The sequence below is a fragment of the Rattus norvegicus genome, chromosome 1, assembly GCF_021556685.1.
Source record: "Rattus norvegicus strain SHRSP/BbbUtx chromosome 1, alternate assembly SHRSP_T2T, whole genome shotgun sequence".
Classification (NCBI taxonomy): domain Eukaryota; kingdom Metazoa; phylum Chordata; class Mammalia; order Rodentia; family Muridae; genus Rattus; species Rattus norvegicus.
This window is the reverse complement of record NC_141534.1, coordinates 166,107,232-166,133,522: the sequence shown is the minus strand read 5'-3', so window position 1 is coordinate 166,133,522 and position 26,291 is coordinate 166,107,232. Positions and strand designations below refer to the sequence as shown.

Sequence of the window (26,291 nt, the reverse complement as noted above, 5' to 3'; positions counted from 1 at the left end):
AGGAGTATGACAGTGACAAACCTGAGAAGGCGCATCAGTAGTAAGAGGTAACGCTGGAATGAAGTCTTCAGAGCCATGGCTTTGCAGAGTATCCCCATCCTCGTAGCTGAGCAAGAGGGAGGGCCATCTCCAGGGAGCTTCTCCTGCATGGCTCCTGACACTAGTGCCTGCAGAAGCCAGAGGTGTCAGATCCCCTGGTGGTTGAGAACTAAGCTGCGTGGGTGCTGGGGCCAAAACTTGAGTCCTCTGTAAGGTCAGTAAGCACTCTGGACTGCCGAGCCATCTCTTCACCCCCAAAGGGAAACATTCAGAAGAATGAATAGACTTAGTCATGGGTGGACATGGCTGGAGGAAAACAAAAGCTCTAATGTGACTCTGGTTATAGCATCAGCAACCAGAGAAGTGAAATTCCCCTTTGCTATGGTGTAAAGGTAGAGCTGGCCCAGACAGGGCATGGTAGTTGGGTTCAGGGAAACGTGCAGGCTATGAGGGACAGTCAAGTAACCACCGAGGTCTTCAAGTCTAGGGCCAGGTGGAGGGAGAGGTCAGAGCTGGAGGCTCCAGGTCTGGAAGACCTTTCTACAGAGACAGGAAACAAGCTACCAGCCTGAACACAACCTTCAAGAGGCAAGAGGAATCAAGGTCCGGTATAACGGTATCCACCTCTAATCCCAACAACACTGGGGAAGCAGGGGCTAGCAGCCATCTTGATCTAGAGTAAGCAGAATGAAGGAGCCCAAGGAAGAGTAGCTTGAGAGCCCGGAGGCAAAACTGGAGGAAGAGGCTTCAGGAAGTGCAATGATCCAAGGTGACAGAGCCTGCTGACCCTCAGTAGCGAACCTGTCAGCACAGCTTTGTGGAATGATGTTGTGAGAACTGTGGAGCTGAGGACCTACACGGTGTGGGTATGGAAAGACCACTGCCCCTCCCACCCCTCCCGCCCCTCCCGCCCCTCCCGCCCCTCCCGCCCCTCCCGCCCCTCAACACGGTCTTTCTGAATTCCACTGCTTAGTTAAGCAAAGGGAAGGCAGATGGAGAAGATGTGGGCACACGGGGCTTTCCCATGAGAGCTATTGCAGCTTGTTCGGGCAGGGAGAGCCGTGGACATGTGAGAAGCGAGGACGGTATTGGGCAGAGCTGAGGGGTCGTCACTCCATTCCCCTTGGGCTGTGGTTCTCAACCTTCCTGATGCTCTGACCATTTAGCACAGTTCCTTCTCATGTTGTAGTGACCCCCCCAATCATAAAATTATTTGTGTTGCTACTTCATAACTGTAATTTTATTACTGTAAGAGAAGGGTGTGGGTGTACCTGGAAGAGAATGGGGGACAAGAGACACGAAGAAGGACGCCAAGACAAGAGTCTGATCAAGGCGACAATTTTATTTTTCCCCAAGACTGAATTTATACCATAACATGGGTAACAGAGGGAGGGGGGACGTAAGAAACATTTACGCAGGCCAAGGACACAATATTTGTGTGGTCAGGGAATCGGCTGATGTTGACAGGATGTCAGAAAAGTCACAGGTTTGTCCTATCTATTAGTTAGCAGGATGTTGGTTTTTCAGAAAGGTTACAGGTCATCACATTGGGTATCTTAACGTGTAAGATGTTATCATATTATTATTCATTTTGACCACCAGATTTGTATTAGTCTTCTGCAGCTGGCTGGGGATTTTCCATGAACCTAGTCAAACTTAATTCTAACCATAATAATAACAACATCAACAATGGAGGGCTTCAAGGGCATCGCTCCCAACAGTTATGAATGGTAATGCAAATATCTGATATTCAGGATATCTAATATGTGACCCCTGTGAAAGGATCATTTGACACCCCCCCCCCCCGTCGTGACCCACATGTTGAGAAACACTGCCCTTGGGGTTTCATCTTCTTGCACGGTAGCTAGAGCAGATCCTCGAGGGTGGAAATAGTGGTTTGGCAGATAAGACATTGCTTAAGAGGACAGATAAGGATGAAACAGGTTTCTCTTCCGCCTTCCTTTAGCCTGGTCCCAGTAGAGGGATTCCAAGGTTTCCTTTAGGAAAAAAGATCTGGCATGGGCGGAGCAAGGGGGCCCTGGCGCTGGGTTGGGCTGGGCGGGGCAGGGTTGGGCGGAGCAGGGCTGGGCGGGACGGGGCTGGTCCCGCCCCTTCAACCTAGAGTACAGCGGGTGTGTGGAGCCTCCTGAGCCAGCTCAGCATGGTGGAATTCGCCCCCCTGTTGGTACCATGGGAGCGCAGGCTACAGACCTTCGCGGTCCTTCAGTGGGTCTTCTCCTTCCTGGCCTTGGGTAAGAGGGTAGCCACAGGCACACGGGAAGGGCAGGGCAGCCTCAGCGGAAGCACAGGATGCTTGATGGAGAGATTCAGGAAGGGTCTTTGTTGGGCTCAGGAGCTCTTCTGGGGTCTGCCAGAGCCTCGTGTGGATATGTTGGGTCTCCCATGTTTTAGGCAGACTTTACTTTTCTGGACTTTTGGGACAGTTTCCTCTAGGCTTTAACTGCAAGCTGCAGAGGGCTATGGGAGCATCCAATGTTGGTGGATGCTCGGGTGGAAGCTCTCCAGTTTACCTTTCAGAAAAGGGGAGCTGGAACTGAGGCAAGGAAAGAAGGGACGGGCCTCTGCTTCACCAGCTGTATGATGGGGATGCCAGTGTCATCCTGAGGGATCTTTGTAGATGAAATGCAGAAAGCTAAGCAGACCTGACCTGGTTCCTTAGGTGTGGCTGTATACCATTCACTCCAGCACCGCTGTGGACTGGGAAGGAAGGGTGGCAGGGAGAACAAGGGAGGGAGCCTTATCTCTTTTGTTACACTGGGAAAGGACTGCCACCCCAGGACTCAGATTCAGCCTGGATCCCGATACTGCTGGCTGTCAAAACATTCACAAGCTCAGTACATGCTTTAGCACAGGCGCATGCGCACGTGTATATGTGTTCCCTTAGGACCATCTCGCAATGTTTCCGCTACAAGGTTTATTCCTGCAAAGTGGTCTTTCCAGGATCACACCTCTAGCATCCACTTTAAATGGGTCTGCACCTCTATTCCAGGGTTAGTGAGCATTTTAAGTACCCCCTGGTAACAGCCAAGCAGAGGAATTGCATACTTGAAAGGCCCAGGCTGTAAACCAGGAGCCTGGCAACCGCTCCTTCCAGAGGAAGAAGGGCTGGGGGATGGGCAGAGGGCCCTGGGAGGAGATGTGGATACAGAATGTAAATGCTGGGTATAGAAAACAGGGGGCAGGCGGCTTAAGCCCAGGGATGGCTTGAGCCAAAGGGCTCTGGAGACCCAGAGCCATGTAGTTCATAGCCCCAAGCTCGAAGGGGCTAATGGACTCCGGGCTCAGCGTGCCTCCTGTGTCCTTGAGGACAGGAGTGTGTCTAACTGGGTGAATCTACCCCATCCTTGCAGCCTGTGGTACCTGCCTCGGCCTGCTCTTACATAGACCTGGCAAGACCAGGGAGTAGAGCACAGAAGTCAGGGCTCCCCTGAGCTGGAGAGGACCAACTGGAGCCATATGAGGAAAGGGTTCTCGGCTCTTTCACGGGAGAACGGGAAGTTTTACTTTACTCCCTATCCTGAGGGCAAAGGAGAACAATAGATTCAGCAGGGAAGTGACAAGGTCCAGTCAAGTGTTAAAGGTCCCTGAGCCTGCTGTGTGGGGGATGGGGAGATCAAAGGCAATCAGAGTACCCACCAGTAGTCACCAAATCAGAGCCAAGACAAGCCTGAGTGGTGTTTTGTTTTGTTTTGTTTTGTTTTGTTTTGTTTTGTTTTGTTTTCAGTCTAAGATCCAAAAGTGGTTGCGGTTTCTAAAAGATTAAATTTTAAACGGCCACTTAAGTGCCCCCCATAGTGCCTCTCAATTTGCATCTTGTCACAGGTACTGAAATGTCTAAAATACTTGCTGTCCTGCCTCATTTTTTATTATGATGGTGGTGGTGGTGGTTTTGGTGCTGAAGGAATGGCCTCAGTGTCTCCAAAGAATGAAGGTCTGAGCTTGATTCCCAGAACCTCTGCACAAAATGCCAGGCGTCGTGACACATGCTTGTGATCCCAGCACTGGGGAATCGGAGTCAGGAAGATTCCTAGAGCTTGCTGGGCAGCTAGCCTAGCCTTGCGGGTGATCTTCAGGCTAATGAGAGACGCTGTCTCAGAAGAAGGTGGGCAGCCTTCCTGAGGTAGATGCTCAGGGCTGTCCCCTGGCCTGCACACACATGCATACATGTGGGTGCACACACCCACCCACAGGTGAACATACACACACATGTGTCATAACAGAGGTAAGCGGAGGCAGTATGGTTAAGGGAAGCTTTGGGCTGGGACATGCTTTTGCCAGTGAAGCACGTGCTGCACAAACGTGAGGATTAGAGCTTGGATCTTGTCTTAGTCTATTGCTGTGAGCAGACACCATGATGGCAGCAACTCTTATAAAAAACAAAAAAACATTTAATTGGGGCTGGCTTACAGTTCAGAGGTTTAGTCCAATGTCATCATGGAGGGAAACATGGCAGTGTGCAGGCAGACCTGGTGCTGGAGGAGCTGAGAGTTATACACCTTGAACCAAAGGCAGCAGGAAGAGAGAGTGAGCCACTGGGCCTGGCTTGAGCATCTGAAACCTCAAAACCCACTTTCTCCAACAAGGCCACACCCACTCTAACAAGACCACACCTCCTAATAGTGCCCAGTGGGGTTGGTGGCCTGCCTATAATAGCAACACAAAGGAAGCAGAGACAAGAGGTCCCTAGAGCAAGCTGGCTAGCTAGACTAGTGCAACCAGTGAGCCCTGGATGAGAGAGAGAGAGAGAGAGAGAGAGAGAGAGAGAGAGAGAGAGAGAGACCCTGCCCCTATACCAGAGAGTCACAGAGAGATAGAAAAAGATAAAGGTTGGAGAGTGATAGAAGAACATTCCCACAGCATCCCCGAGCTGCCACACTGGCACATATGAGCATACATGCATACATACATACATACATACATACATACATGCTTACAAACCACATACACTCCAAGAAAAAATACAGTGTGGGGCTAGAGAGATGGCTCAGAGGTTAAGAGCACTGACTGCTCTTCCAGAGGTCCTGAGTTCAATTCCCAGCAACCACATGGTGGCTCACAACCATCTGTAATGTGATCCGATGCCCTCTTCTGGTGTGTCTGAGGACAGCCACCGTGTGCTTATATATAATACATAAATCTTAAGAAAAGAAAAGAAAAATACAGTGTGAGTCTAAAGCCCGTTGATACCCAGTTTCCCAGGCTGGGAAGTCTGAAGGAGGAAGAAAAGACAGGGCAATCTGAACAGCTGGTTCAAGCTGGTTCGAGCTGGACATATGGGATGTGTTTTGCAAAATGGCATGGAAGTAGTTGGGAACGTCAATTAGGACCAGGCCCCAAAGGCTCAGGCCCCAAGCCAAATGCTTTCCAGATGGGCTACTCATTGCTTCTGTTCCTTCCTCTCTCACATCTCTCTTGTTGGGAGTAAGGTCCCTCAGTCTTGGTCCATACTGTTCCTACATGGTTTTGTTTTGCATTTTATATTGTTGAATGAATGAATGAATGGCATGGGTCAAGCATTGAATCCCAGGTATTACCCTGCTAGCTTGCTATGTGACCTTAGCTAGTGTGCATTATCCTCTCTGAGTCTCTAAAATGTAGGGGTTTAAGACAGGCATGGTGACACAGCCTTTGATCCCAGAACTTGGAAGGCAGAGATAGGTGCATCTCTGAGTTCAAGGCCAGCCTGGTGTACAGAGTGAGTCCTAGGACAGCCAAGGCTACGCACAGAGAAACCCTGTCTCAAAAGCAAAGCAAAACAAAACAACAAAATGTAGGGGTGTAAGAAACCTCAGGCTTAGCTGGGCATAGTGGCATTTACCTTCAATCCTAGCACTAGATCTCTGTGAGTTCGAGGCCAGCCTGGTGTGCATAGTGAGTTCTAGAACAGTCAGAGCTACATAGTGAGACCCTGTTTTCAAAAAACCAAACCAAAACAATAACAAGAGAAACTGCAAGCTTTTTTTTTCTTTTTTCTTTTTTTTTTTTTTTTTCTTTTTTTTCGGAGCTGGGGACTGAACCCAGGGCCTTGTGCTTGCTAGGCAAGTGCTCTGCCACTGAGCTAAATCCCCAACCCCGAAACTGCAAGCTTTTAAAGATGGGGTAAAGGAAGGAAGGAAGGAAGGAAGGAAGGAAGGGAGGGAGGGAGGGAGGGAGGAAGGAAGGAAGGAAGGAAGGAAGGAAGGAAGGAAGGAAGGAAGGGGAAGGGAAGGGAAGGGAAGGAAGGAAAGAAAGAAGGAAGGGCTACCTTCCTAAATCACCAAGCAGACCCATCTGGGTTTGCTGGTAACAGAGCAGAGAAATAAGTCTGGAGACGGATGGCCAGACTTCCCTTCTAGTTGAGGGGAAGTATACTCTGTTTCTTTCCTAAACTTATTTTTTTTCTGTCTGCAAAAGAAAATCATTCAAACGTCATTCGAACCTTTAAGTAAAAGACTTCCCATAATCCTTCCCTCCAGGACGCCGCTGTTTAACAGTGAATTTTTCTCCTTGAGAGAGGCCTTTTAAATGGGAGCCACTGCAGAGACTTTTGGGCTAACCCAAAAGGGAAAGGGCTGCCGCTGTCTTAGTGTTTTTGCTTTGTCGTTGTTGTTTTGTTTTTTATTTTTATTTATTTATTTATTTATTTATTTATTTATTTATTTATTTATTGGTTCTTTTTTTTTCGGAGCTGGGGACCGAACCCAGGGCCTTGCGCTTCTTAGGCAAGCGCTCTACCACTGAGCTAAATCCCCAGCCTCTTGTTTTTTTATTTTTAATGTTAAAAAATTGGGATTAGGCTGGGGAGATGGCCCAGTTGGGAATGAGCTTGCTGTGCAAGTGTGAGGAACGGAGTTGATTCCCTGTCCCCCGATGCCCGTGCCTTCCTCATACCTGTGCCCTCCTCACACCCCTGCCCTCCTCACACCCCTGCCCTCCTCACACCCCTGCCCTCCTCACACCCCTGCCCTCCTCACACCCCTGCCCTCCTCACACCCCTGCCCTCCTCATGCCCCTGCCCTCCTCACACCCCTGCCCTCCTCATGCCCCTGCCCTCCTCACGCCCCTGCCCTCCTCATGCCCCTGCCCTCCTCATGCCCCTGCCCTCATGCCTGTCCCCTCACACCAAGCTGGATATGGTAGCATACCCTGTAAGTCCAGCTCTGGGAAGTGCAGACAGGAACATTCCCACCAATCATCCTGGCTGAATCAGCAAGCACCAGGGTCTGTGAAAAACTCTCGTTTCAAAAAATAAGGGGGAGGGGTTAGGGAATTATGGCAGTGGTAGAGCACCTGCTAACAAATACAAGGCCCTTGATTAGGTCCTCGGCTCCAGAGGGGGGAAATGTGGAGGGTGATAGAGAAAGACACCTCTGACCTCTGGACTCAACATACACATGTTCACATGGGTACTGCATACCCACACAAGCATGCGTATATACATGTGCGTGTACACACACACACACACACACACACACACACACACACAGGGGTGTGGGGAGGGAGAGATGAGACAGAGAGGGAGAGAGAAAATTTTTTTGCAATATGGGTTTCTCTAGGTAGGTGAGGTTTGGTGTGAATTTGCAGTGTCTTAGCCTTGATTGCAGGTACACATTACAGCAGCTGTTGCCTATTCCCAGTACAAAAAAATTTTAAGAAAAAGCATAAAAAAATAAAGTCTAAGTCAACCTCCCTCCCTCCTTGTCTCCTGCTTGGAGAATCTTTCTGTCCCTTCCAGGTGGGGAACATCTGTGCTGGCCTCTGTTCCTACTCAGGCTGGCAATGGATTACAAGCCCTGTACAACTGCCTCTGCAAATATTTAAGACAAACAGAAAGTAGCAAAGCCATAAGCCACTGGTCCTGTCTCTCCATCCATGCCTTAGAGGGGTCCAGGGAGAGAGGCAGATATCTGGAGGGACAGGTCGGCCCTCGAAGTGCTGACTGTAGCTGTCTTTTCTTTGAGTTTTCACACATTTGTCTAGGTTTGTGTAGGAATCCCCCCTCCCCCCGCCTTTCCATGCACCCTGCCGTTTTTATTTATAAATAATTTCACTGCATTTTAAAACAAATAACAAACATGAATTCAATCTATCTACTAATGGAGAAGCAAAAATGTGTTAAACACACACAATGGAACATTAGTGGAAAAGGGGAGAATTCCTATGACCCCACACTATAGTGTGCCTGGAGCAGTTAGAATCAAGGTGAGCACGGGTAGGTGCCTCCCCTGGGATAGGGAGGGGGTGGGGTGGTGCCCCCTGAGTATGGAGTTTCTGTTAGGGAAGAGTCCTGGTGACAGATGACGTCAATGGCTGAATAAGGAATGCACTTAATTGCACTGTGCACTCACAGTGGCAAGGTGACACACTGTATGTTCAGTACATTTTTCTAGAAACAAACACTTTAGAACGGGGGTGGGGAGGCAACTCAATGCAAGTGTGAGGAGCAGAGTTATGTAAACTCTGGGTGGGCATGGCAGTCGGCTAGTAATTCCAGCACTTAGAAGGCAGAGGCAGGGGATGCTGGACTGAGGTAGCTAGACTAGCGTGTACTACTGGTGGGGTCTGGGTTCAAGCGAGAATAAGGTGGGAAATGATGGGATAATGTGACGAGCAGTTGATGAAGATCCTGACATAATACGAATGCACTCCCTACACACATGTGAACACACACACACGCACACCTCACACACATGTGAACATACACATGAATGCCCACGACACATGAACACACATGTATAACCCCACTAATATTAACACACATGCACACCCACCACACATGAACACACACACATGCACATCCATCACATATGATCACACACATATATACCCTACATACATGTGAACATACACATATACACCCACCACATGTGAACACACAGAAATGCACACCCCTATACATGTGAACACCACACCCACCACACATGAATACACACATCATGCACATCTATCACATATGAATACACATACATGCACGCCCACTACATATGAACACACACATGCACACCCACCAGATACAAATGCAAAATCAAAGACCAACAAACCTTTATAACAATACATAAAGTGAGCTGGAGAGATGGCTCAGTGGTTAAGAGCACTGACTGCTCTTCCAGAGATCCTGAGTTCAAATCCCAGCAACCACATGGTGGCTCACAACCATCTGTAATGAGATCTGATGCCCTCTTCTGGTGTGTCTGAGGACAGCTATATCTTTTAAAAAAAATACATAAAATGCCTCAAACACAATCCTGAGAAGATAGCTTCACAGGGACAAGATTTTATCGGTCACTCATGGCTGGCCCACCAGTAGTTGGCTCATGCAGAATGAGTCTACAGCCTTTGACTTCTAAATCTTTAGGGTTCACACTGGTCAAACCCCACCCCACAACCTCACACAGCAAGTCTGTCCACCTATCTTCTCCAAGTGCTTCACAACTGTGACTGGCTTTCTTTAAGAATCTGAGGGCTCACCCAGTAGTGGTGACACACACCTTTAATCCCAGCACACAAGCAGAGTTAGGAAGATCTCTGAGTCCGAGGCGAGCCTGGTCTACAGAGTTAAGTTCTAGGGCAGGGCTACATAGAGAAACCTTGTCTCAAATAGATAGATAGATAGATAGATAGATAGATAGATAGATAGATAGATAGACAGACAGACAGTTACAAAGAAAGGGTTTGAGGGCTGGGGATGTAGTTCAGTTGGTAGAGTGATTGCCTAGCATCACAAAGCCCTGGGTTGGATCCTTATAAACCAGGCTTGGTAGACACCTGTAATCCCAGTACTTGAGAAGCAGAGGCAGAAGGATTTGAGGTTCAGAGTCATCCTTAACTACACAGGAAGTTTGAGGGCAGCCTGGGATACTCGAGATCCCATTTCACAAGAAAACCAACAAAAACAAGCAAACAAAAAGAAGTCAGGGCCTGCATGTGGCTCAGTGGTGAAAGCACTTGACTAGCAGATATAGATCCGTGGGCTTGACTATGACACTGAAAGGGAAAGCATCAGTGAATGGAAGGGATGTTTAACCATGAGGGTGGGGTAGTGTCCATGGGAACGATGCTCCTGCAGATGGGAAGCTGCCCCGAGAACCCGCTGCGCCTGAGATGGGCAGGATTCACCTGCAGCAAGGGTTGCGGAACCGTAGGTAGGATAGACTTCTGCATTCATCCAGGCCCTAGCCTTGCTGTGCCCCAGCCTAACCAGACGATGTCTCCACAATACACAAAGCAGAGTGGACCGAGTTTGGGAACACAGAAATCTGGGCTGGTTGGGGCACTGGCCATGTAAGTGGTAAGGCGTGCCAAGAACTGTAAGGGATAGCACCAGCTCACAGGGCTGATGCCAGGCTGAGCTTCGAGGCTGTGTCTTGCAGCAATCAGAAGTCTTGACGGGGCTTTAGAAAGGAGTCTGGGCTTAGCTTTGACTAAGGGGCCTGGAAAGAAGAGTGCTGCTTTTTCCTCTGGGATTTAGGTAATCAGAAGGCAGAACTTAACTCAATCCATGGCTCCATTATTCAAGCTCCTGTTGAATGCATATGGCCTTCCTGGGGATGGAAGCTGTGAAGGCTGTAGTGGCGGGGAAACGACTTTAGACTAGGCCCCAGGCCAGCGTGGCATGTCCTGGTGTCTGAGGCATGGAAGTTGGTCTTCTCTCAGTGGTGTGTGCCGGACAGGGCGGACAGGGCGGAGGCGCTGCAGGCTCAAGGTGGATGGGGGCGGTGCTGCAGGCACAGGTGGAGAGGGCACTGCAGGCCTTGCAGGGGTAGGGGGAGGCGCTGCAGTCATGGGGGTCGCTGCAGGCATGGCGGTGGGCTCTGCAGGCATGACGGTGGGCGCTGCAGGCACAGGGGAGGGGGCGCTGCAGGGGTAGGGAGGACCTGCTGTAGTCATGGGGGGTCGCTGCAGGCGTAGGGGAGGGGCGCTGCAGGAGTAGCGGGGACGCTGCCGGCGTAAGGGTGGGGGGAGCATTGCAGGCGCGGGGTAGGGGCGCAGCAGGCATGTGTGGGAAGGGCACTGCAGGTGCGGGGCGCAGTCATTCATAGAAGAGCTAAGCTGGGGTTTAACCTGCTTTCCTTGCAGCTCTAACTCTCCGGCTTCTCTCTCAGCCCAGCTCTGTATCTTCATCTTCATCGGCCTCCTATTCACGAGGTTCTGGCTCTTCTCAGTCCTATATGCCACCTGGTGGTACCTGGACTGGGACAGGCCGAGGCAGGGAGGCCGGCCCATCCAATTCTTCAGACGCATGGCCATATGGAAGTACATGAAGGATTTCTTCCCTGTCTCTGTGAGTACCAGACTTTGCGGGGGTCAAAGGGTCCCTGGACCACTTATTTCTGTGGGACCAGGAGATATGAGAAGCAGAAGGCTGGCAGGGAGGTGGGGAGGGTAGGGTGGGGGAGGCGGGGCTGGGCAAGGCCTATGGAAGAGCATAGCTTCTCTCTGGATGTGGGACTAATATGGTCACTGATGAATAAATGTGGTTCGAAGGGGATATGTGTGTCTTAAAGGAGCAAAGCCAGCTATTAGCAGTCTTAGTTCTGAGTGAGGTGACAATCAGTAGGTCTTAAGGGATCATCGGAATACTACATTGAATAGATAGGGGGACTCGAGGGTGCGACCCGAGTCACACAACAAACTCTGTTACAGGTTTAATATTTCTGCACTGGTATAGTACTGCCTGAGAGTCCATCCTGCCTTACCATGGGCAGGCTGAATGTTCCTAGGCAAGGCTTGGCCTATGCTGGCCTCAGTGTCCCTAAGCAGTGAGATATCTCCTACTGTGAGTGTCCTCAAATCCTGGCATATTTGGCTCATGGCACTTTTGGGTCATTGTGAACACGTGCATGGCCTTGGAACTTGAAGGTTGGTCCTGAGTGGAGCAGACTCGAGCTGCTTTGATGGGATCTGGGTAGACTGAACCCAAGAACCGCAGGCAGTGCCAGCTTCCTGATGGGATGAGATGGGAGTGGGATGCAGGCCAGGTGTGGGCAGTTAGAGTATGGCTTGTGAAGCTAGGCACACACAATCCTCATCTAGATCTGCCATGTATCTATTGGGGTGACCTGAGGCAGGTTGCCTAGTCTCTCTGCACTTCTGTTTGGCCACACTCAGAATAGAGATAGCTGAGCATGGTGGAATGCACCTTTAGTTCCAGCACTGGAAGGCAGAGGTAGGAAGAGCTCTACCAGCGCGGTCTATATAGTGAGTTCCAGGACAGCCAAAGCTATGAAGAGAGAGACCCTGTCTCAAAAACAAACAAACAGGGGCTGGAGAGATGACTCAGTAGTTAAGAGCACTGGCTGCTCTTCCTGAGAACCGGGTGTAATTCTTAGAACCCACATGGCAGCTTACAACTGTCTATAACTCCAATTTGAGGGACTCCGACACCCTCACACAGACATACATGCAAGCAAAACACCAATGCACATAAAATAAAAATAAAGAAATCATTAAAAAATGAGAAAGAAGCCATGAGGTGGTGGTACATGCCTTTAATCCCAGCACTCAGGAGGCAGAGGCAGAGGCAGAGGCAGAGGCAGAGGCAGAGGCAGAGGCAGAGGCAGAGGCAGAGGCAGAGGCAGAGGCAGAGGCAGAGGCAGAGGCAGAGGCAGAGGCAGAGGCAGAGGCAGAGGCAGAGGCAGGCAGATCTTTGAGTTCTGAGTTTGAAGTCTACAGGGTGAGTTCCAGGATAGCTAAAGATACATAGAGAAACCATGTCTTTAAAAAAACCACACACACACACACACACACACACACACACACACACACACACACACACAAAACAAAAAACAAAAACAAAAAACCAAAACGGGGCTGGAGAGATGACTCAGCAGTTAAGAGAACTGACTGCTCTTCCAGAGGTCTTGAGTTCGATTCCCAGCAACCACATGGTGGCTCACAACCATCTGTGATAGGGTCTGATGCTCTTTGTTGGTGTGTCTGAAAACAGCTATTTTCATACAAATAAAATAAGTAAATCTTTAAACAAACAAACAAACAAGATAGAGATGACACCGAATACCTTCCTGGACAGTGTCTATTCTAACAGACTGTGCAGACAAAGCCCATGGAGAACCTTACTAATAGCTGGTCTCACACCGTGTCACTGAGTCAGTAGGACACTACCTGGAACTGGACACTATGACCCTCACCCAGCCTGACTCCCCACTACCCCCATGCAGAGTCCCATACCTTTCTTCATTCCAGGACTCAAGTTCCTTGCTAGCAAAAGGGGAGCGGTGGGACCAACAGGCTCACGGAGATTAAGCAACTTGTTTGTATCATAGGACTCCAATCAAGGATCCTACCCTGTTCCCTTTTGAGAGTCCTAGGGCCCCATAAGGCTTGAGGAAGGTTGAGTGACAATGGTCATACAGGAGCCCATAACTTTCCCCTGAGCAGGGTCTCCAAAGAAAAGGGCTGGCATGAAACAGGGTGGGCTAGCAGGGACTGTCAATCCAGGGCACTGAACATTTTAGTGTTCAATGGGAGGGAGCCTGGACCAGCTTGGGTGACTTAGATGCATGAGTGCTCACTTCCACTCCTCAGATTTGTTTATTCTTCAGGGGTTCCTCCCAAGATCTCCACAGCACAGCACAGCACAGCTCAGCACAGCACAGCTCAGCACAGCACAGCACAGCACAGCACAGCACAGCACAGCACAGCACAGCACAGCACAGCTCAGCACAGCACAGCACAGCTCAGCACAGCACAGCACAGCACAGCACAGCACAGCACAGCACAGCTCAGACAGCTCAGCTCAGCACAGCACAGCACAGCACAGCACAGCACAGCACAGCACAGCACAGCTCAGCACAGCACAGCTCAGCACAGCACAGCACAGCACAGCACAGCTCAGCACAGCACAGCTCAGCACAGCACAGCACAGCACAGCACAGCACAGCTCAGACAGCTCAGCTCAGCACAGCACAGCACAGCTCAGACAGCTCAGCTCAGCACAGCACAGCACAGCACAGCACAGCACAGCACAGCACAGCACAGCACAGCACAGCACAGCACAGCACAGCACAGCACAGCACAGCACAGCACAAGCATAGCTTGTTGGAACCCAAGAGCATGTCTAGGGCAGAGTCCCAAGTCCTCACTCCAGGGCCTCTGAACTGTGATTCTGACTCCCCTCCCCTGCCTCACCTCTCTCTAGGCCCTGTGTTGGGGAGGTCTGGGTTCTCCGGGACAGTGTGCAATCTGTGATCTGGGAACCTGTAAGAGGCATCAAAGGAAGCCTGGTTAGTTCTGGGCTCTGCTGAGTTTTGCAGATCCTGGCGCTGGCTTCTCTTTCTCTTTGTGAGGTATAGTCCTGAGCAAAACAGAGAAAAGACCTTTTTGTAAAGGGGACAGCACAGGCAGAGGCCAGTTGCTCGTCCAGAGGCCTCCTGAGCCGGAAATGGTTGTTCAGTGTGACCACAGTAAAATTTAGCCTGAGTAGTGACTGAAGAGAAGGTTCAGGTTAGTGGGGCTTCCTGGAGGCCTCCAGAAGTGACACTTTCCAGATCTGGGTAACCAAAGGCTCTAGAGGGCATCTGCCTCTGCCCACTTGGCTTTCTGGCAGCAGGGCTGACAGGGGATGTTCACCATCTTCCTGATCCTTCCACAGTCGGGGGCTGTCTGTTTTTTTGCCTACCTCAGGCTCTGTGCAGAAGCACCCGCCTGGGGCAGGCAATACTGGTGATGGCCAGCAGAGGGTGAGATGCTGGTCTCATGTTGGTTTCTTGGGATGTGCCTGGTCTAAGATCGGAGTGACCAGGAGTGGGCTGTAGCTTGCAGACTATCTTTCCCACCGACCTCGCAGGGTACTGTGTCGTCTCTCCCTTCTAGGCTCTTTTCTTTTCCAGCTCTGCTGCACCCCACCCCACCCCCCAAGCCTTTGCACTCCCCATCCAACAAAGTGTTCTTCTGATGGCTTTCACGTTTTGATTGTTACCATGATTTTGCAAACTAGCTCCCAGGGGTGAAAATATCAAACAAAATCAGAACACTGCACCTTTACTGATTCTCTAAGACCTAGCGGTGGGGTGTCAGGCAGTTCTCAGAGAGGGAGCAGTCCTCACCACATGTGAAAGGTGGGCCCAGGAGCTGGGTGTCCCTGTGGAGATTTCATCACCCAGAATAAACACTGTCTACACAGGCCAAGATCTTAGGCAGGACCAAGTTCTGTGGCCAGGACCCTGACCTGGGGTCAGGAATTCCTGGACACGTCACACAGATCATTGTCTGAGTCAGCTTGGAGGGATGTGGACCACCTCTCACCCCACTGCTGTCCCTCCCAGCCAGTAGCTTCCAGCAGCCTTTCTCAATCCCTAATGACAACCGTGGCTAGATAAGCCCTCGTTTCTGACTGTTCTCACCCTGGCAACTACCTACTATGTGCCAGCCCCGTTGCCTTCAGCTGTGACAACCAAAAATGTCCATAGACAGGGGTAGGAGATGGCAAATGTGCTCCCCTTAGTGAGGACCACTGCTCCAGAACCTGTGTTCTGGGTCCTAAACTCCCCCCTCTGACTCATTCCTCCTTCCCTCTACCATAAGTGCAACCATGAGCCTTTCTTTTTCTGCACTCCACTTGCTCCACAGTGCACCCTTCTTTGGGACAAAACTCACTTTTGCAATGGCCTGCAAGCTCCTGCAACCTAAGCCCTTACCCATCCCCTCTTTTCGCTCTAGCCATCCCAGTTCCCCAGGTCACCAGTGCAGGGGGCCTGACTGGAGCACACCCCCACTTCATTAACTCCCACAGCCATTCACACAGCATCTGGGAGGGCTTTGCGTTTGGAGCTAGGGTGCCCAGGCTTAGCCCAGCTCCGCTCCCTCAGTAGCTGTGTGAGCCAAAGAAGGGCCATGCGTCTCAGTTTCCTCCTCTGTACAATGGGGCACGAATACCAACATTGCTCTCCGGGGTGACAGTGAAGGACAAAGTGGGTAGGTGTGTGTACCATACCTGGCACAAAGTCAGTGCTGGGAATGTTTGTCCAATCCAACACTCTTTTCAGCTCCCAGGGCCTCGTGTGGGCATAATGTCTTCAACTCTGTAATGATCTCAGAGGTAAAACTTAAAATATTTTTTGGGCCATAAGAAATACACCCTCGGTGAGAATTGTGGGTTGTATGTTGATTTCAAGATGGTAATGGGAGAATAGAAATGAGGGACAGATCCGTAAATGGCCGAGAACCCCAGTCAAACGACCTCATGGAGTGGCAGGAAGGAGGGGCAGAGAATTTAACTGAGACTCTGGGGAGGCCAAACCCACACCCAGGGCTGTTTCAAGGGCAGATAGGATAGCCTTTTCTTCATCAACTCGTCTGGCTGAGCTGGAGGATACAGGGAAGTTGCTCCAGACCCTGCTTACACACACGTGCCTACCCAACCGGCTACAAATGCATGCACACACATGCATGCACACACATGCATGCACACTTGCATACATTCACACACACACAAGGAATAGGCACTCACCCACAAGACCAGCACCAGATCTGGGAAGTCCTGTTTTCCTGCCAAGTAATCTAGGTGCACAAGTAGGTCATGAACCGCTTTCCCCGTATGGAAATATCGGTCCACTTGCCCTGGAGTGCTTGAGTAAGCTTGAGGAGGAAACCTGGACTCCTAGGTTTTACAAAGTTGACTAGAAAGTTCTAAAGCTAATCCTGAGTGTTCTGTGTCCTGAAGCAAAGGCTTTCTGGCTCCTTCCTATGCTCTCTGCAAGAGATGGCAGGTCTCAGATCCAAGTGACCTCCGTGGTTCTTGGCAGTTCTCTTATCGCCTCTGCACTCCGCTTGCTCACTTGTGCAATGGGTTATCACCCTGCAGCCAGCCCCTAGGGCCCAGGTAAATGTTACAAGCTAGTGGAGTGGGTGCTTTGTGTACCTAAAAGAGCCAAGAGCACAGTGGACCCTGGAGCACGTGAGCCACAGAAGGGTTTGAGAAGGCACAGGGCATATGCGCAAAGACCGGACTGAGCTAGTGTGATAGAGCACTGTACAACACTGGGGTCTTCTGTGCAGGCACAGAGGAGGGTCTTACGATTAAGTGTAGTATTTTAGGACTTCCCTTCAGAACTGAAAACATGTTCACACATATCCAGGGCCATGTTGTTCATAACAGCCAATGAAAGATGAACTCAAGTGTTCCTCAGCTGATAAACCAACTAACTGTCCACACAGTGGAATATTACTTGCTCATAAAAATGGAGTGAAGTACGATCCACGACATGGACTGAAAGAGACCTAGATTCCTCAGACTCATGCCAGTAAGTCCAAGAATCCAGTTACAAAGGTCATATGCGTGCAGCTTCCTGTATGCACTCTGTCTCGAGCAGGCAAACCCCGGAGAGATAGACAACAGATTGGCAGTTACCAGGGCTGCCAAGAAAGGAATGAGTCACGATGGATGTGGACTTCCTTCTGGAGCCTGAAGTGTGCTCTGGAGTCAGTGGTGAGACTCCACTTGACTCAACCATAGACTTTCAAAGACTGGGTCTTATGGTAGACAGGTGACGCTAATAAAAAATGAGGTATTCCAGAGCCTAGCAACCTGGCCGATGCCTCCTCTCAATCCTGCTGCCCAGTGCCAGGCCCAGCCCGGATTTCTCCAGACACCTACCACCTTGCTTGGCCACCCTCCCCTACTCTAACAGAACTGAGGGGGCTGCAGAGAGACCGGTGTACTTCTCCTCCTTCTTCCTTGGCCTCCTGGGAGCCTGTAACAAGCCTGTCAGCGAAGCATCATTACCACTGTCCTGTTAACAACTGAGGCCAGGGTCTGGCCCGATCCTGAGCTTCTAGACTCTTAGCTTAGGGTGCTGTCTCTTGCAGTGGAATCCAGGTGATGTGTGAGGACAGGATTGGGGTCGAAGATGCCACCTTTCTGAGGAAGCCACATCAGCCTCTTCCACTGGCTTCTTTCCATCTTTCCCTCAGTCTACTCTTCCCAAGACATCTCCTCTGTCCCATGTCCTGTCGTATTATGGAGACAGGATGCATAGGAGACACAGCCTCCAGTCTTCACAGGAAACAGTGGCTGGTTAGCACAGAAGGTGCCAGTAGGAACCACCTGTCAATGGGTCATGCTGTCAATACATATGCAGATGTCAGTTCACAGGGTCCCCAATGCTCACCAGGATATTTCTCTCTACACAAACGCTTCACTGTTGAGGGGCACAATTATTCACTTGCTCATTTGTTTATTTAAAGTAGTAATGTGTTCTTGTTCAAAATTCAAGAGGACAAAAAAGCAGGTATACAAAGATTCCATCCTAGGGCTGGGGAAAGGCTCCAGCAGTAAAGCCCTTGCCACACAAGCCTGAAGACCTGGATTTGATGCCCAGTACTAATGTAAAACTGCCAGGTATAGTGGTCACCTGTAATCCCATCACTGGGGTGGCAGAGACAGGGAGGATCCCCAGGGTTCATTGGCTAGATAGTCTGGCCAAATGAGAGACAATGTCTCAAAGGAAGGAGGTGACATTTCTGAAGATGACACCTGAGATTGTCCTCTGGCCTAGACACACACACACACACACACACACACACACACACACACACACACACACACACACACACACGCACCAGTCAGTCATCTTTGACCATCAGTGTTTGGTGCAGCCATTTCTCTCTCTCTCTCTCTCTCTCTCTCTCTCTCTCTCTCTCTCTCTCTCTCTCACACACACACACACACACACACACACACACACGGCAGACAACTCTGACCACCATGCTCAGTCACCATGTCCTGCACACCCTGTCCTGCTCCTTGCTGTCCACCTAACAAACCGTCTCAGCTTGTTTCATAATCCTCTGTAGCTGTAGTTGTCCCTTATGTGCCTCATTCCCAGTCTGTCCAGACAAGCCCTGTTGGTGGACATCTGTGTGGGGGACAAGTTTCTGATATTAACCAAAACTGATGCTTCCACTGATGGCGTTGCTCAGATGGCAGTTGACCAAAGGGCAAACAACTCTGTAGGCTAAATTCCTCAGCAGTGGAGCCCCTGGGATGAAAGCTCCCTTCTCTTTTGTTTTGCACTCAAAAATTTCCATTTGTTTTCACAGAAGGGCAGAATCTAAATAGTAAGTGTTCCCAGATAAGGAGCAAAGAATGACCACAACTGGTGGGGTCCTGCTAAGGCCCCTCTCTCAGTGACAATAGGCAGAGCTCTGGTCCCACTAGGGTTTCCACCATCTCCTAGGTCCCCTAGGGGAAGGGGCAGGACCTTGTCTGGGATAGCAATAGCCCCTCTGCCTGTGGCTCCTGAAATCCTTCTTGCATGGGCCAGTGGTACTCTGGAGGGTTTGGGGGGACCCAGTGTCATAAGGGCTTTTCATAGGTCAAGTGAAGATCAAGGGCAGGAGAACTGGAAGCTCTAAAGCCTGGATGGGCAGACAGACTCACGCCCTGTTTTTATTCACAAGCTGCTAAGGTCAACTACCAGACCTCTGTGGCCCCAGAGGCAGCAAGAAGAATCCTCAGGGAAGCTGCTACTGTGTGTGCGTTTCAGCTTGCTGACAGGATGGCTGCTCACCTGGCAAAGCTTAGTCTGCGAAAAGTGCTGCCTCTCTCCCAGGGGGTGCAAAGTCCCTGGTGCCAGTCCCGCCAGGAGGCCTTCTGCCCAGGATCAGCCAGGGGACTGTGGGCTGCTCTTTACTCCCATGGCTGTGGCTCCCAGAGCACAGGGCACTGAGGAGGGGAAAACAGGTTCCTGACAGAGTGAGACAGGACTGCTCCCACCTATAACATGGTCTCCAGCAGTGACCTTTGAATGTAGATACCACCCAGGCAGAGCAGTGTGTGTGTGTGTGTGTGTGTGTGTACGCCTGCCTGTGTGTGTGCGCGCCTGCCTGTGTGTCTGTGCATGTCATGGCCTACCAGTGGAGATCAGAGAACAAGTCAGTCCTTGCCTTCCCCCTATTTTGTGACAGGGTCTCTGTTGTTTCCTCCCCGTACTTTCTTTTGTCTTTTGAGTGAGGTTAAAATGGGGTGATGCCCGCATGGTGGTGCCCCCATGTGGCCCTCATATCCTTTGCCTAATTAATTAATTAATTAATTTTGGTTATTTCATTTATTTACATTTCAAATGTTATCCCCCTTCCTGGTTTCCCCTCTGCAAATTCCCTATCCCATCCCCACCCCAGCTTCTATGAGGGAGCTCCCCCACCCATCTACCCACTTACTTCTGCCTTACCACCCTAGCATTCCCCTATGCATGGAGCCTCCACAGGACCAAGGGCCTCCCCTCTCATTGGTGCCAGCTAAGGCCATCCTCTGCTACATATGCAGCTGGAGCCATGGGTCCCTCCTTGGTTGATGGTTTAGTCCCTGGGAGCTCTGGAGGGTCTGGTTGGTTGATATTGTTGTTCTTCCTATGGGGTTGCAAACCCCTTAAGCTCCTTCACTTCTTCCCCTAATTCCTCCTTGGGGTCCTCTGCTTAGTCCAGTGATTGGCTGCTTGCATCCAAATCTGTATTGGACAGGCTCTGGCACAGCCTCTCAGGGGACAGCTATACCAGGCTCCTGTCAGCAAGCGCTTCTTCACATCGGCAATAGTGTCTGGATTTGGTGTCTGCAAATGGGATGGATCCCCAGGTAGGGCAGTCTCTGGATGACCTTTCCTTCAGTCTCTGCTCCATTCTTTGTACCTGCACTTCCTTTAGACAGGAAAAATTCTGTGTTAATATTTTTGAGATGGGTGGGTGGGCCCAGGGTGGGCCCATCCCTCAACCGGGGACCATGCCTAACCTCTGGATACGTCTCTATAGGTTCTCCCTCCCCTTTGTTGTATCATCCCTGTTGGGTCCTGGGAGTCGCTTGCTTTCCTGGCATCTGGGACTTTTGTCTTAGTTACTTTTCTAGTGCTATGAAGAGACTCCATGGCCAAGGCAACATAAAAGGAAATATTTAACTAGGGGCCTGCTCAGTTTCAGAGAGTTAGTTCATGGTCATCATGACAGGAGGCATAATGGCAAGCAGGAAGGCATGGTGCTTGAGCAATAGCTGAGGGTGTATTCACAAATTAGAGGCAGAGAGAAAGCCAGACTGGGCCTGATGTGGGTTTTTAAAATCTCAAAGCTCGCTTCCAGTGACATACTCCTCCAACAAGGCCATGCCTCTTAATCCTTCCCTAAACAGTTCCATGGACTGTGGACCAAGCATTGAAATATATAACCCTATAGGAGCTATTCCCATTCAAGCCATCAACTATAGATCAAACATTGAAATATATAAGCCTATAGGAGCTATTCCAGTTCAAAACATCATGGCTTTTACCCAGTAACCAGGAATTCCGATGTCTTTCTGCTTGAGCCTGTCAGCAGAAGGGACAGGGCCTTCCTGGGACAAGGCCAAATGTTCCAGGTTCATCCATAGGCATCAGGTGAACAATTTGCCCAAAGCCAGCACTCAGTCTGTGGGCACCCATATGTTGCCCACTGTCCTACACAGCCCCTATCTCTGTGGAAGCATCCAGTGTACTTAGGATTATGAACATCCTGAGACTCAGAGTCCCAGACTGACACGAGCCAGGACCTGCTGTTCATCACCAGTTTGCTGTCTCTTGCAGTTGGTCAAGACAGCTGAGCTGGACCCTTCCCGGAACTACATCGCAGGCTTTCACCCCCATGGAGTCCTGGCGGCCGGAGCCTTTCTTAACCTGTGCACTGAAAGCACAGGCTTTACCTCGCTCTTCCCAGGCATTCGCTCCTATCTGATGATGCTGACTGTGTGGTTCCGGGCCCCCATCTTCCGAGATTACATCATGTCTGGGGGTGAGTCTCTTTACCCAGCCCCAGGTAGCTCAGGAAGAGGCTGGATGGATAGGGAGATCTGAGAGAAGGCGGTCAATAGCTCTGTGTTTCTTCCAAGTACTTGGTCAGTGATAGCAGAGGCTAGACCCAAAGAACAACATCCTGCATTGCTGTTCTGGGAAAGCCCATGAGGCGGTGGGAGAAAGAAGAGAATGCAGAGATCCCAGGTGGTGCAAGGTGTTGTTTGGGGGAATCATGGCTTCTGTGGACATTGTGATGGTCTTTCTTGGGCTGCACCCATCTTCACAGTCCTGCCGCCTTCACCCAGTAGTAGCTGACCCACCTTTCTCTCTCTCCAGGGCTGGTCTCGTCAGAAAAGGTGAGTGCTGATCACATTCTGAGCAGAAAGGGCGGCGGGAACTTGCTAGCCATCATCGTTGGGGGCGCACAGGAAGCACTGGATGCCAGGCCCGGAGCCTACAGGCTGCTGCTGAAGAATCGCAAGGGCTTCATCAGGCTCGCCCTGACACATGGGTATGGAACTCTGGAGCCAACCCTGTAGGTCCACCGTAGGCTTGTATTGTGTTGGGGAGACAGCAAAGCTGACTGTAGCTTCTATTTGGCAAGGAGACCCTCGGGCACACGACGAAGATTGGTATCTTAAGTTGGTATCTCACAGCCAAGTTTCTAGATACGTTTCCCTAGAGGAGCCTGGGGGAACTGGTGGAGCTAGGTGAGAAGGGATGTGTTCCCTATCGCTGTTATGACCTCGCAGACCAGCAGGAATCTGGAAGAATGAGATTGGGACCTTACCTGTGGAGCTGCTCTCCCACATGGGGAGCATCTGAGGAAGTTGAGCCAATTGGCGTGAGAAGGAGATTTTTCTAGATAAGAAGTAAAAATGTTCTAGAACATTCTGGTCTACCCATCATGGTAGCCATGAAAGAGACTGGGAGCCTGAGAAGGGCCTCTGAAGGTCAGAGAGGGGTCAAGGCGGCAGGTCTGCTTCAGTTTCTAGCTGTTTTCCACCCATGCCTTCCTGGGTCCTTCCATGTGTCCTCTCCTGTGTCCCTCTAGGGCAGCTCTTGTGCCGATCTTCTCCTTTGGGGAGAACAACCTGTTTAACCAAGTTGAGAACACCCCTGGCACCTGGCTGCGCTGGATCCAGAACTGGCTGCAGAAGATCATGGGCATCTCCCTTCCGCTCTTCCATGGCAGAGGTGTCTTCCAGTACAGCTTTGGCCTCGTGCCCTTCCGCCAGCCCATCACCACCGTAGGTAAGCTGAGATCCAGACTGGGCAGGGCAGGCTGCAGGAACAGGGCATGAGCTAGATGCTACAAGGGAACTGGAGGATGGGCGAGATATGCTCCCATCCCACAGTCTAGACAGGGATGTCCACCACCACAGAGATAACCCTACCGGAAGGCAGCCTGGGATAAGAGCTGAACAGACACAAAGGGTCTGCTGGCTCAGTACCTATCCTCAAAGGGAGGTTCTAATGGCTGAGAACTCATTCTCAAGAAGAGAGGGCAGGGGACCTGTCACATGTCAGATATTACACTCGTCATTTACCATATGGAAGCTTGGTTTGTCCTAGTAACCTTTAAAGGACTATTCTCTCCATTTCATTGGTGTAAACTGAGGCTCAAAGAAGTAAAATGACTTCCAAAAGCTCGCATTGCCTTTGAGGGACAGAACTAAGGTTGTTAACTGGGATCTATCTGACCTTTTGTCAAAGAAGGATGCTTTAATTGTGATCCGGGGCTGGGGAGAAGGCTTAGTGTTTGCTGAGCGAGCATGATTTTGCAATTTGACCCCCACTCCCCCAGTGCCCATATGAAAGCTGGACACAAGGCATGGTGGTGGGCATCTGTAATCCTAGGCTGGGGGGACCAAAATAGAATCTTTATGGCTTGGTGGCTGACAGTCTGCCAGTGGGCAAGCTCCAGATTTAGTGAGAGACCTTGTCTCAAAACATAGGATGAAGTATGACTGACCTCTGGGCTTCGCTATGCTCACACATGCATGTGACTACAGATACAGGTACCAGAAGGAGAGTTTTAAAAATGCATGTGCCAACTAATAATAAAGTTTGAATAGACTCTGGGGGCTCTTTCTGTAAGAAATGAACAGCTTTGGTGTACAGACTTAACAGTTTTTTTTTCTTCAGCTGTTTGCATGCCTCTTTTGTTTTCTTCTTGGATTCTCACTCTGGCATTTATAAAGAGAACTCCATTCGTTTCAACTCCGCCTATCCACCCATCTGTTTACCCGTTCATCTGTCCATCCACCCATCCACCCGTTTGTTAGTGGAGCACAGATTTGGCAGTCCTTACATCGTGGGCATTACTGCTTGTATGGCAACATCCTCACTTATTTGGATGTTGCTGCTGCTGCTGCTGCTGCTGCTGCTGCTGCTGCTGCTGCTGCTGCTGCTGCTGCTGCTGCTGCTGGCTCCAGAGATAGTTCCAGGAGGAGAAAGCCCTGCTTTCCCAGTCAGGCAGATAGAGGTTTTTCTAGAGTCTTCCAGATCCCTCCCTATGACTAGGGAACATCACACACCAGGGCACATGCCAGTGAAGGAAGAAGGGTTGCCTGGCCTGTGGCCCCTCACTTCCATTCTAGAAGTGCAGGCCCCTCTGGGGGTGACATGTGCACCCTGGAGGTGACGTGTGCACCCTGGAGGTGATGTGTGAACTGAGTACTGCTTCCACCTGGTTACTCGGATCAGTTACTTAACTTTCCTGAACCCCATTGCCACATTGATTAAGTGGAATAATGACAGGGTTTGTCTGCCTGGGATTAAGGGAGAGAATGTATGAAAAGAACAGGCGTATCACCCAGCACTGAAAGCTGGCTGTTGGTATACTAAGAGTCTGGGAGTGAACTGTTCAAAAACCTTGGGATTCAGTACCTGATGGCTGGGGAGACAGCTTGGTTGATAAAGTGCAAGGAGACCTGAGTTTGAAACCCTAGTACCTATGAAAAAAGCCCGGTGCAGTGGCACATGCTTTTAATCCCAACACAGAAGGATCCCTGGGGTTTACTAGATGGCCAGTCTAGCTTAATTAATTAATTAATTAGTTTCAGGCCAATGAAAGACTTGAGTGTCCATAAGTATGGTTGATGGCATCTGAAGAACAATACTGGAGATTAGCTTCTGGCTTCCATGTGTGTAAACATCACGAACTTACACACACACACACACACACACACACACACACACACACACACACACACACACACGGTGAGGGAAAGTGGGGGGGTATCTGAAATTGGAGAGGATGATAGTGAGACACTTTGTAGGATGACCTGTTCCCAGGGCCCCTGGGCTCATTTGGGTCATTGTCCTCCTCTGTCCCTTGCAGTGGGGAAGCCCATCGAGGTGCAGATGATACCACATCCCTCGGAGGAGGAGGTGAACCGGCTTCACCAGCTCTATATCAAGGAGCTATGCAAGCTCTTTGAGGAGCACAAACTCAAGTTCAACGTCCCTGAGGACCAGCATCTGGAGTTCTGCTAAGTGTCTCCAGCCGGAAGACAGCTGCATCTGAGCGCCTGCAGGAGTGCTGGGATGAGAGGGATTTCCACAGCCACCAGGAACTCCTAGGAGCCCAGCCACAGCTGGCAAGATGGAGGCAGTTCCTAACCCTGGGATTCGTCCCTGCAGCCAAAGCTCTGAGCTCTCCCTGTCCTTGGTCTGCACATCTGTAGAATGGGAGGGAAAGCAGGCAGAGAGCAATTCCTGAGGTCTCTCTCCACAGTTGTAATGTCATTCAAACATGACCAAAGGACAGCCATGGAGAAAGAGAACAAAATTGTTCTTTACCTACCCTTGAGGGACAGTGCAAGAGGAGCCAGCACCCCAGGCCTCTCTGTACATGCCCCCTGGATGCCTCTTCTTACCCTCTGAGCTGGAGAGGGGAAGCCATGTATGCCCTGGCACCCACTCTATGTTTCTTCCAGATTCTGAGTCCTCTGAGCTATGACATGAAGGAGCCCAGAGACAGTTAAGGAGGACAGAGCTCACTGACTATGACCGAGGTTAGATCTCCTTCCCATGTCCTGAGCCTCGGTTTCCTCAGCCTTAATGACCTGGGAGCCACACCTCTCACATCACAGAGGCTCCCCTAGGGAGCCTCTTACTCATGCTTTCTAGTGAACTCTAGCCTCTGTCTTGGCACAAAAGGGCAGTGCTGTACATGTTGCTTCAATAAATAAAAGGAGTCTGTCGTAACTCCCTTCTCTTTCTTTCTCCAAACCAATGGGGCTGATTGGAACCTCAGCTTGAGCCCTCAGCCTCGTCACGTGTGCCCAACTCACCTCCTCAGATCTGGGTCAGATCGGGTCTTAGAAGACCATGCCATCTTGGGCTGTGGTGGCACATGCCTTTAATCTCAGCACTTGGGAAGCTGAGATAGAGAGGAATCTATGAGTTCAAGGCCAGCCTGGTCAGTGCTACAAAGAGAAACCCAGTGTCAAAAACCAAACCAAACCAACCACC

At 50.5% G+C, this 26,291-nt stretch overlaps 1 protein-coding gene and 1 long non-coding RNA gene across 7 annotated transcripts in view; one reads left to right on the top strand and one right to left on the bottom strand.

The window, feature by feature from the left end:
* Positions 1-1,361: 1,361 nt before the first annotated feature.
* LOC120099888 (uncharacterized) overlaps positions 1,362-26,291 on the bottom strand; it is a 41,434-nt gene continuing 16,504 nt past the window's right edge. The window contains exons 3-7 of one of the 5 annotated variants that reach the window (XR_015652081.1): positions 15,992-16,079; positions 14,188-14,256; positions 7,185-7,272; positions 4,468-4,556; positions 1,362-2,757 (exon numbers count right to left, since the gene is read on the bottom strand). This is a non-coding gene — a long non-coding RNA (uncharacterized LOC120099888). Of the gene's footprint in view, positions 2,758-4,467; positions 4,557-7,184; positions 7,275-14,187; positions 14,257-15,991; positions 16,080-20,090; positions 20,692-26,291 lie in introns of those variants that run through there. The other 4 variants (XR_015652088.1, XR_015652083.1, XR_015652090.1 and 1 more) reach the window with 4 other exon arrangements.
* Positions 2,172-26,024, top strand: Mogat2 (monoacylglycerol O-acyltransferase 2). Of its 2 annotated transcripts, none has more exon segments than NM_001109436.2 (6): positions 2,172-2,291; positions 11,142-11,320; positions 21,603-21,807; positions 22,146-22,320; positions 22,864-23,063; positions 25,156-26,024. In NM_001109436.2, coding segments are annotated over 6 exon segments (1,005 nt in total). In that variant the 5' UTR covers positions 2,172-2,200; the 3' UTR covers positions 25,311-26,024.

Excerpts from the sequence above, each read along its gene's own strand:
- Mogat2 (XM_087589479.1), top strand. The coding sequence starts at position 11,279 with ATGGCCATATGGAAGTACATGAAGGATTTCTTCCCTGTCTCT. Across the intron at positions 11,321-21,602 it reads AGGATTTCTTCCCTGTCTCT|TTGGTCAAGACAGCTGAGCT; the intron begins GTGAGTACCAGA and ends TGTCTCTTGCAG. Across the intron at positions 23,064-25,155 it reads CCAGCCCATCACCACCGTAG|TGGGGAAGCCCATCGAGGTG; the intron begins GTAAGCTGAGAT and ends TGTCCCTTGCAG.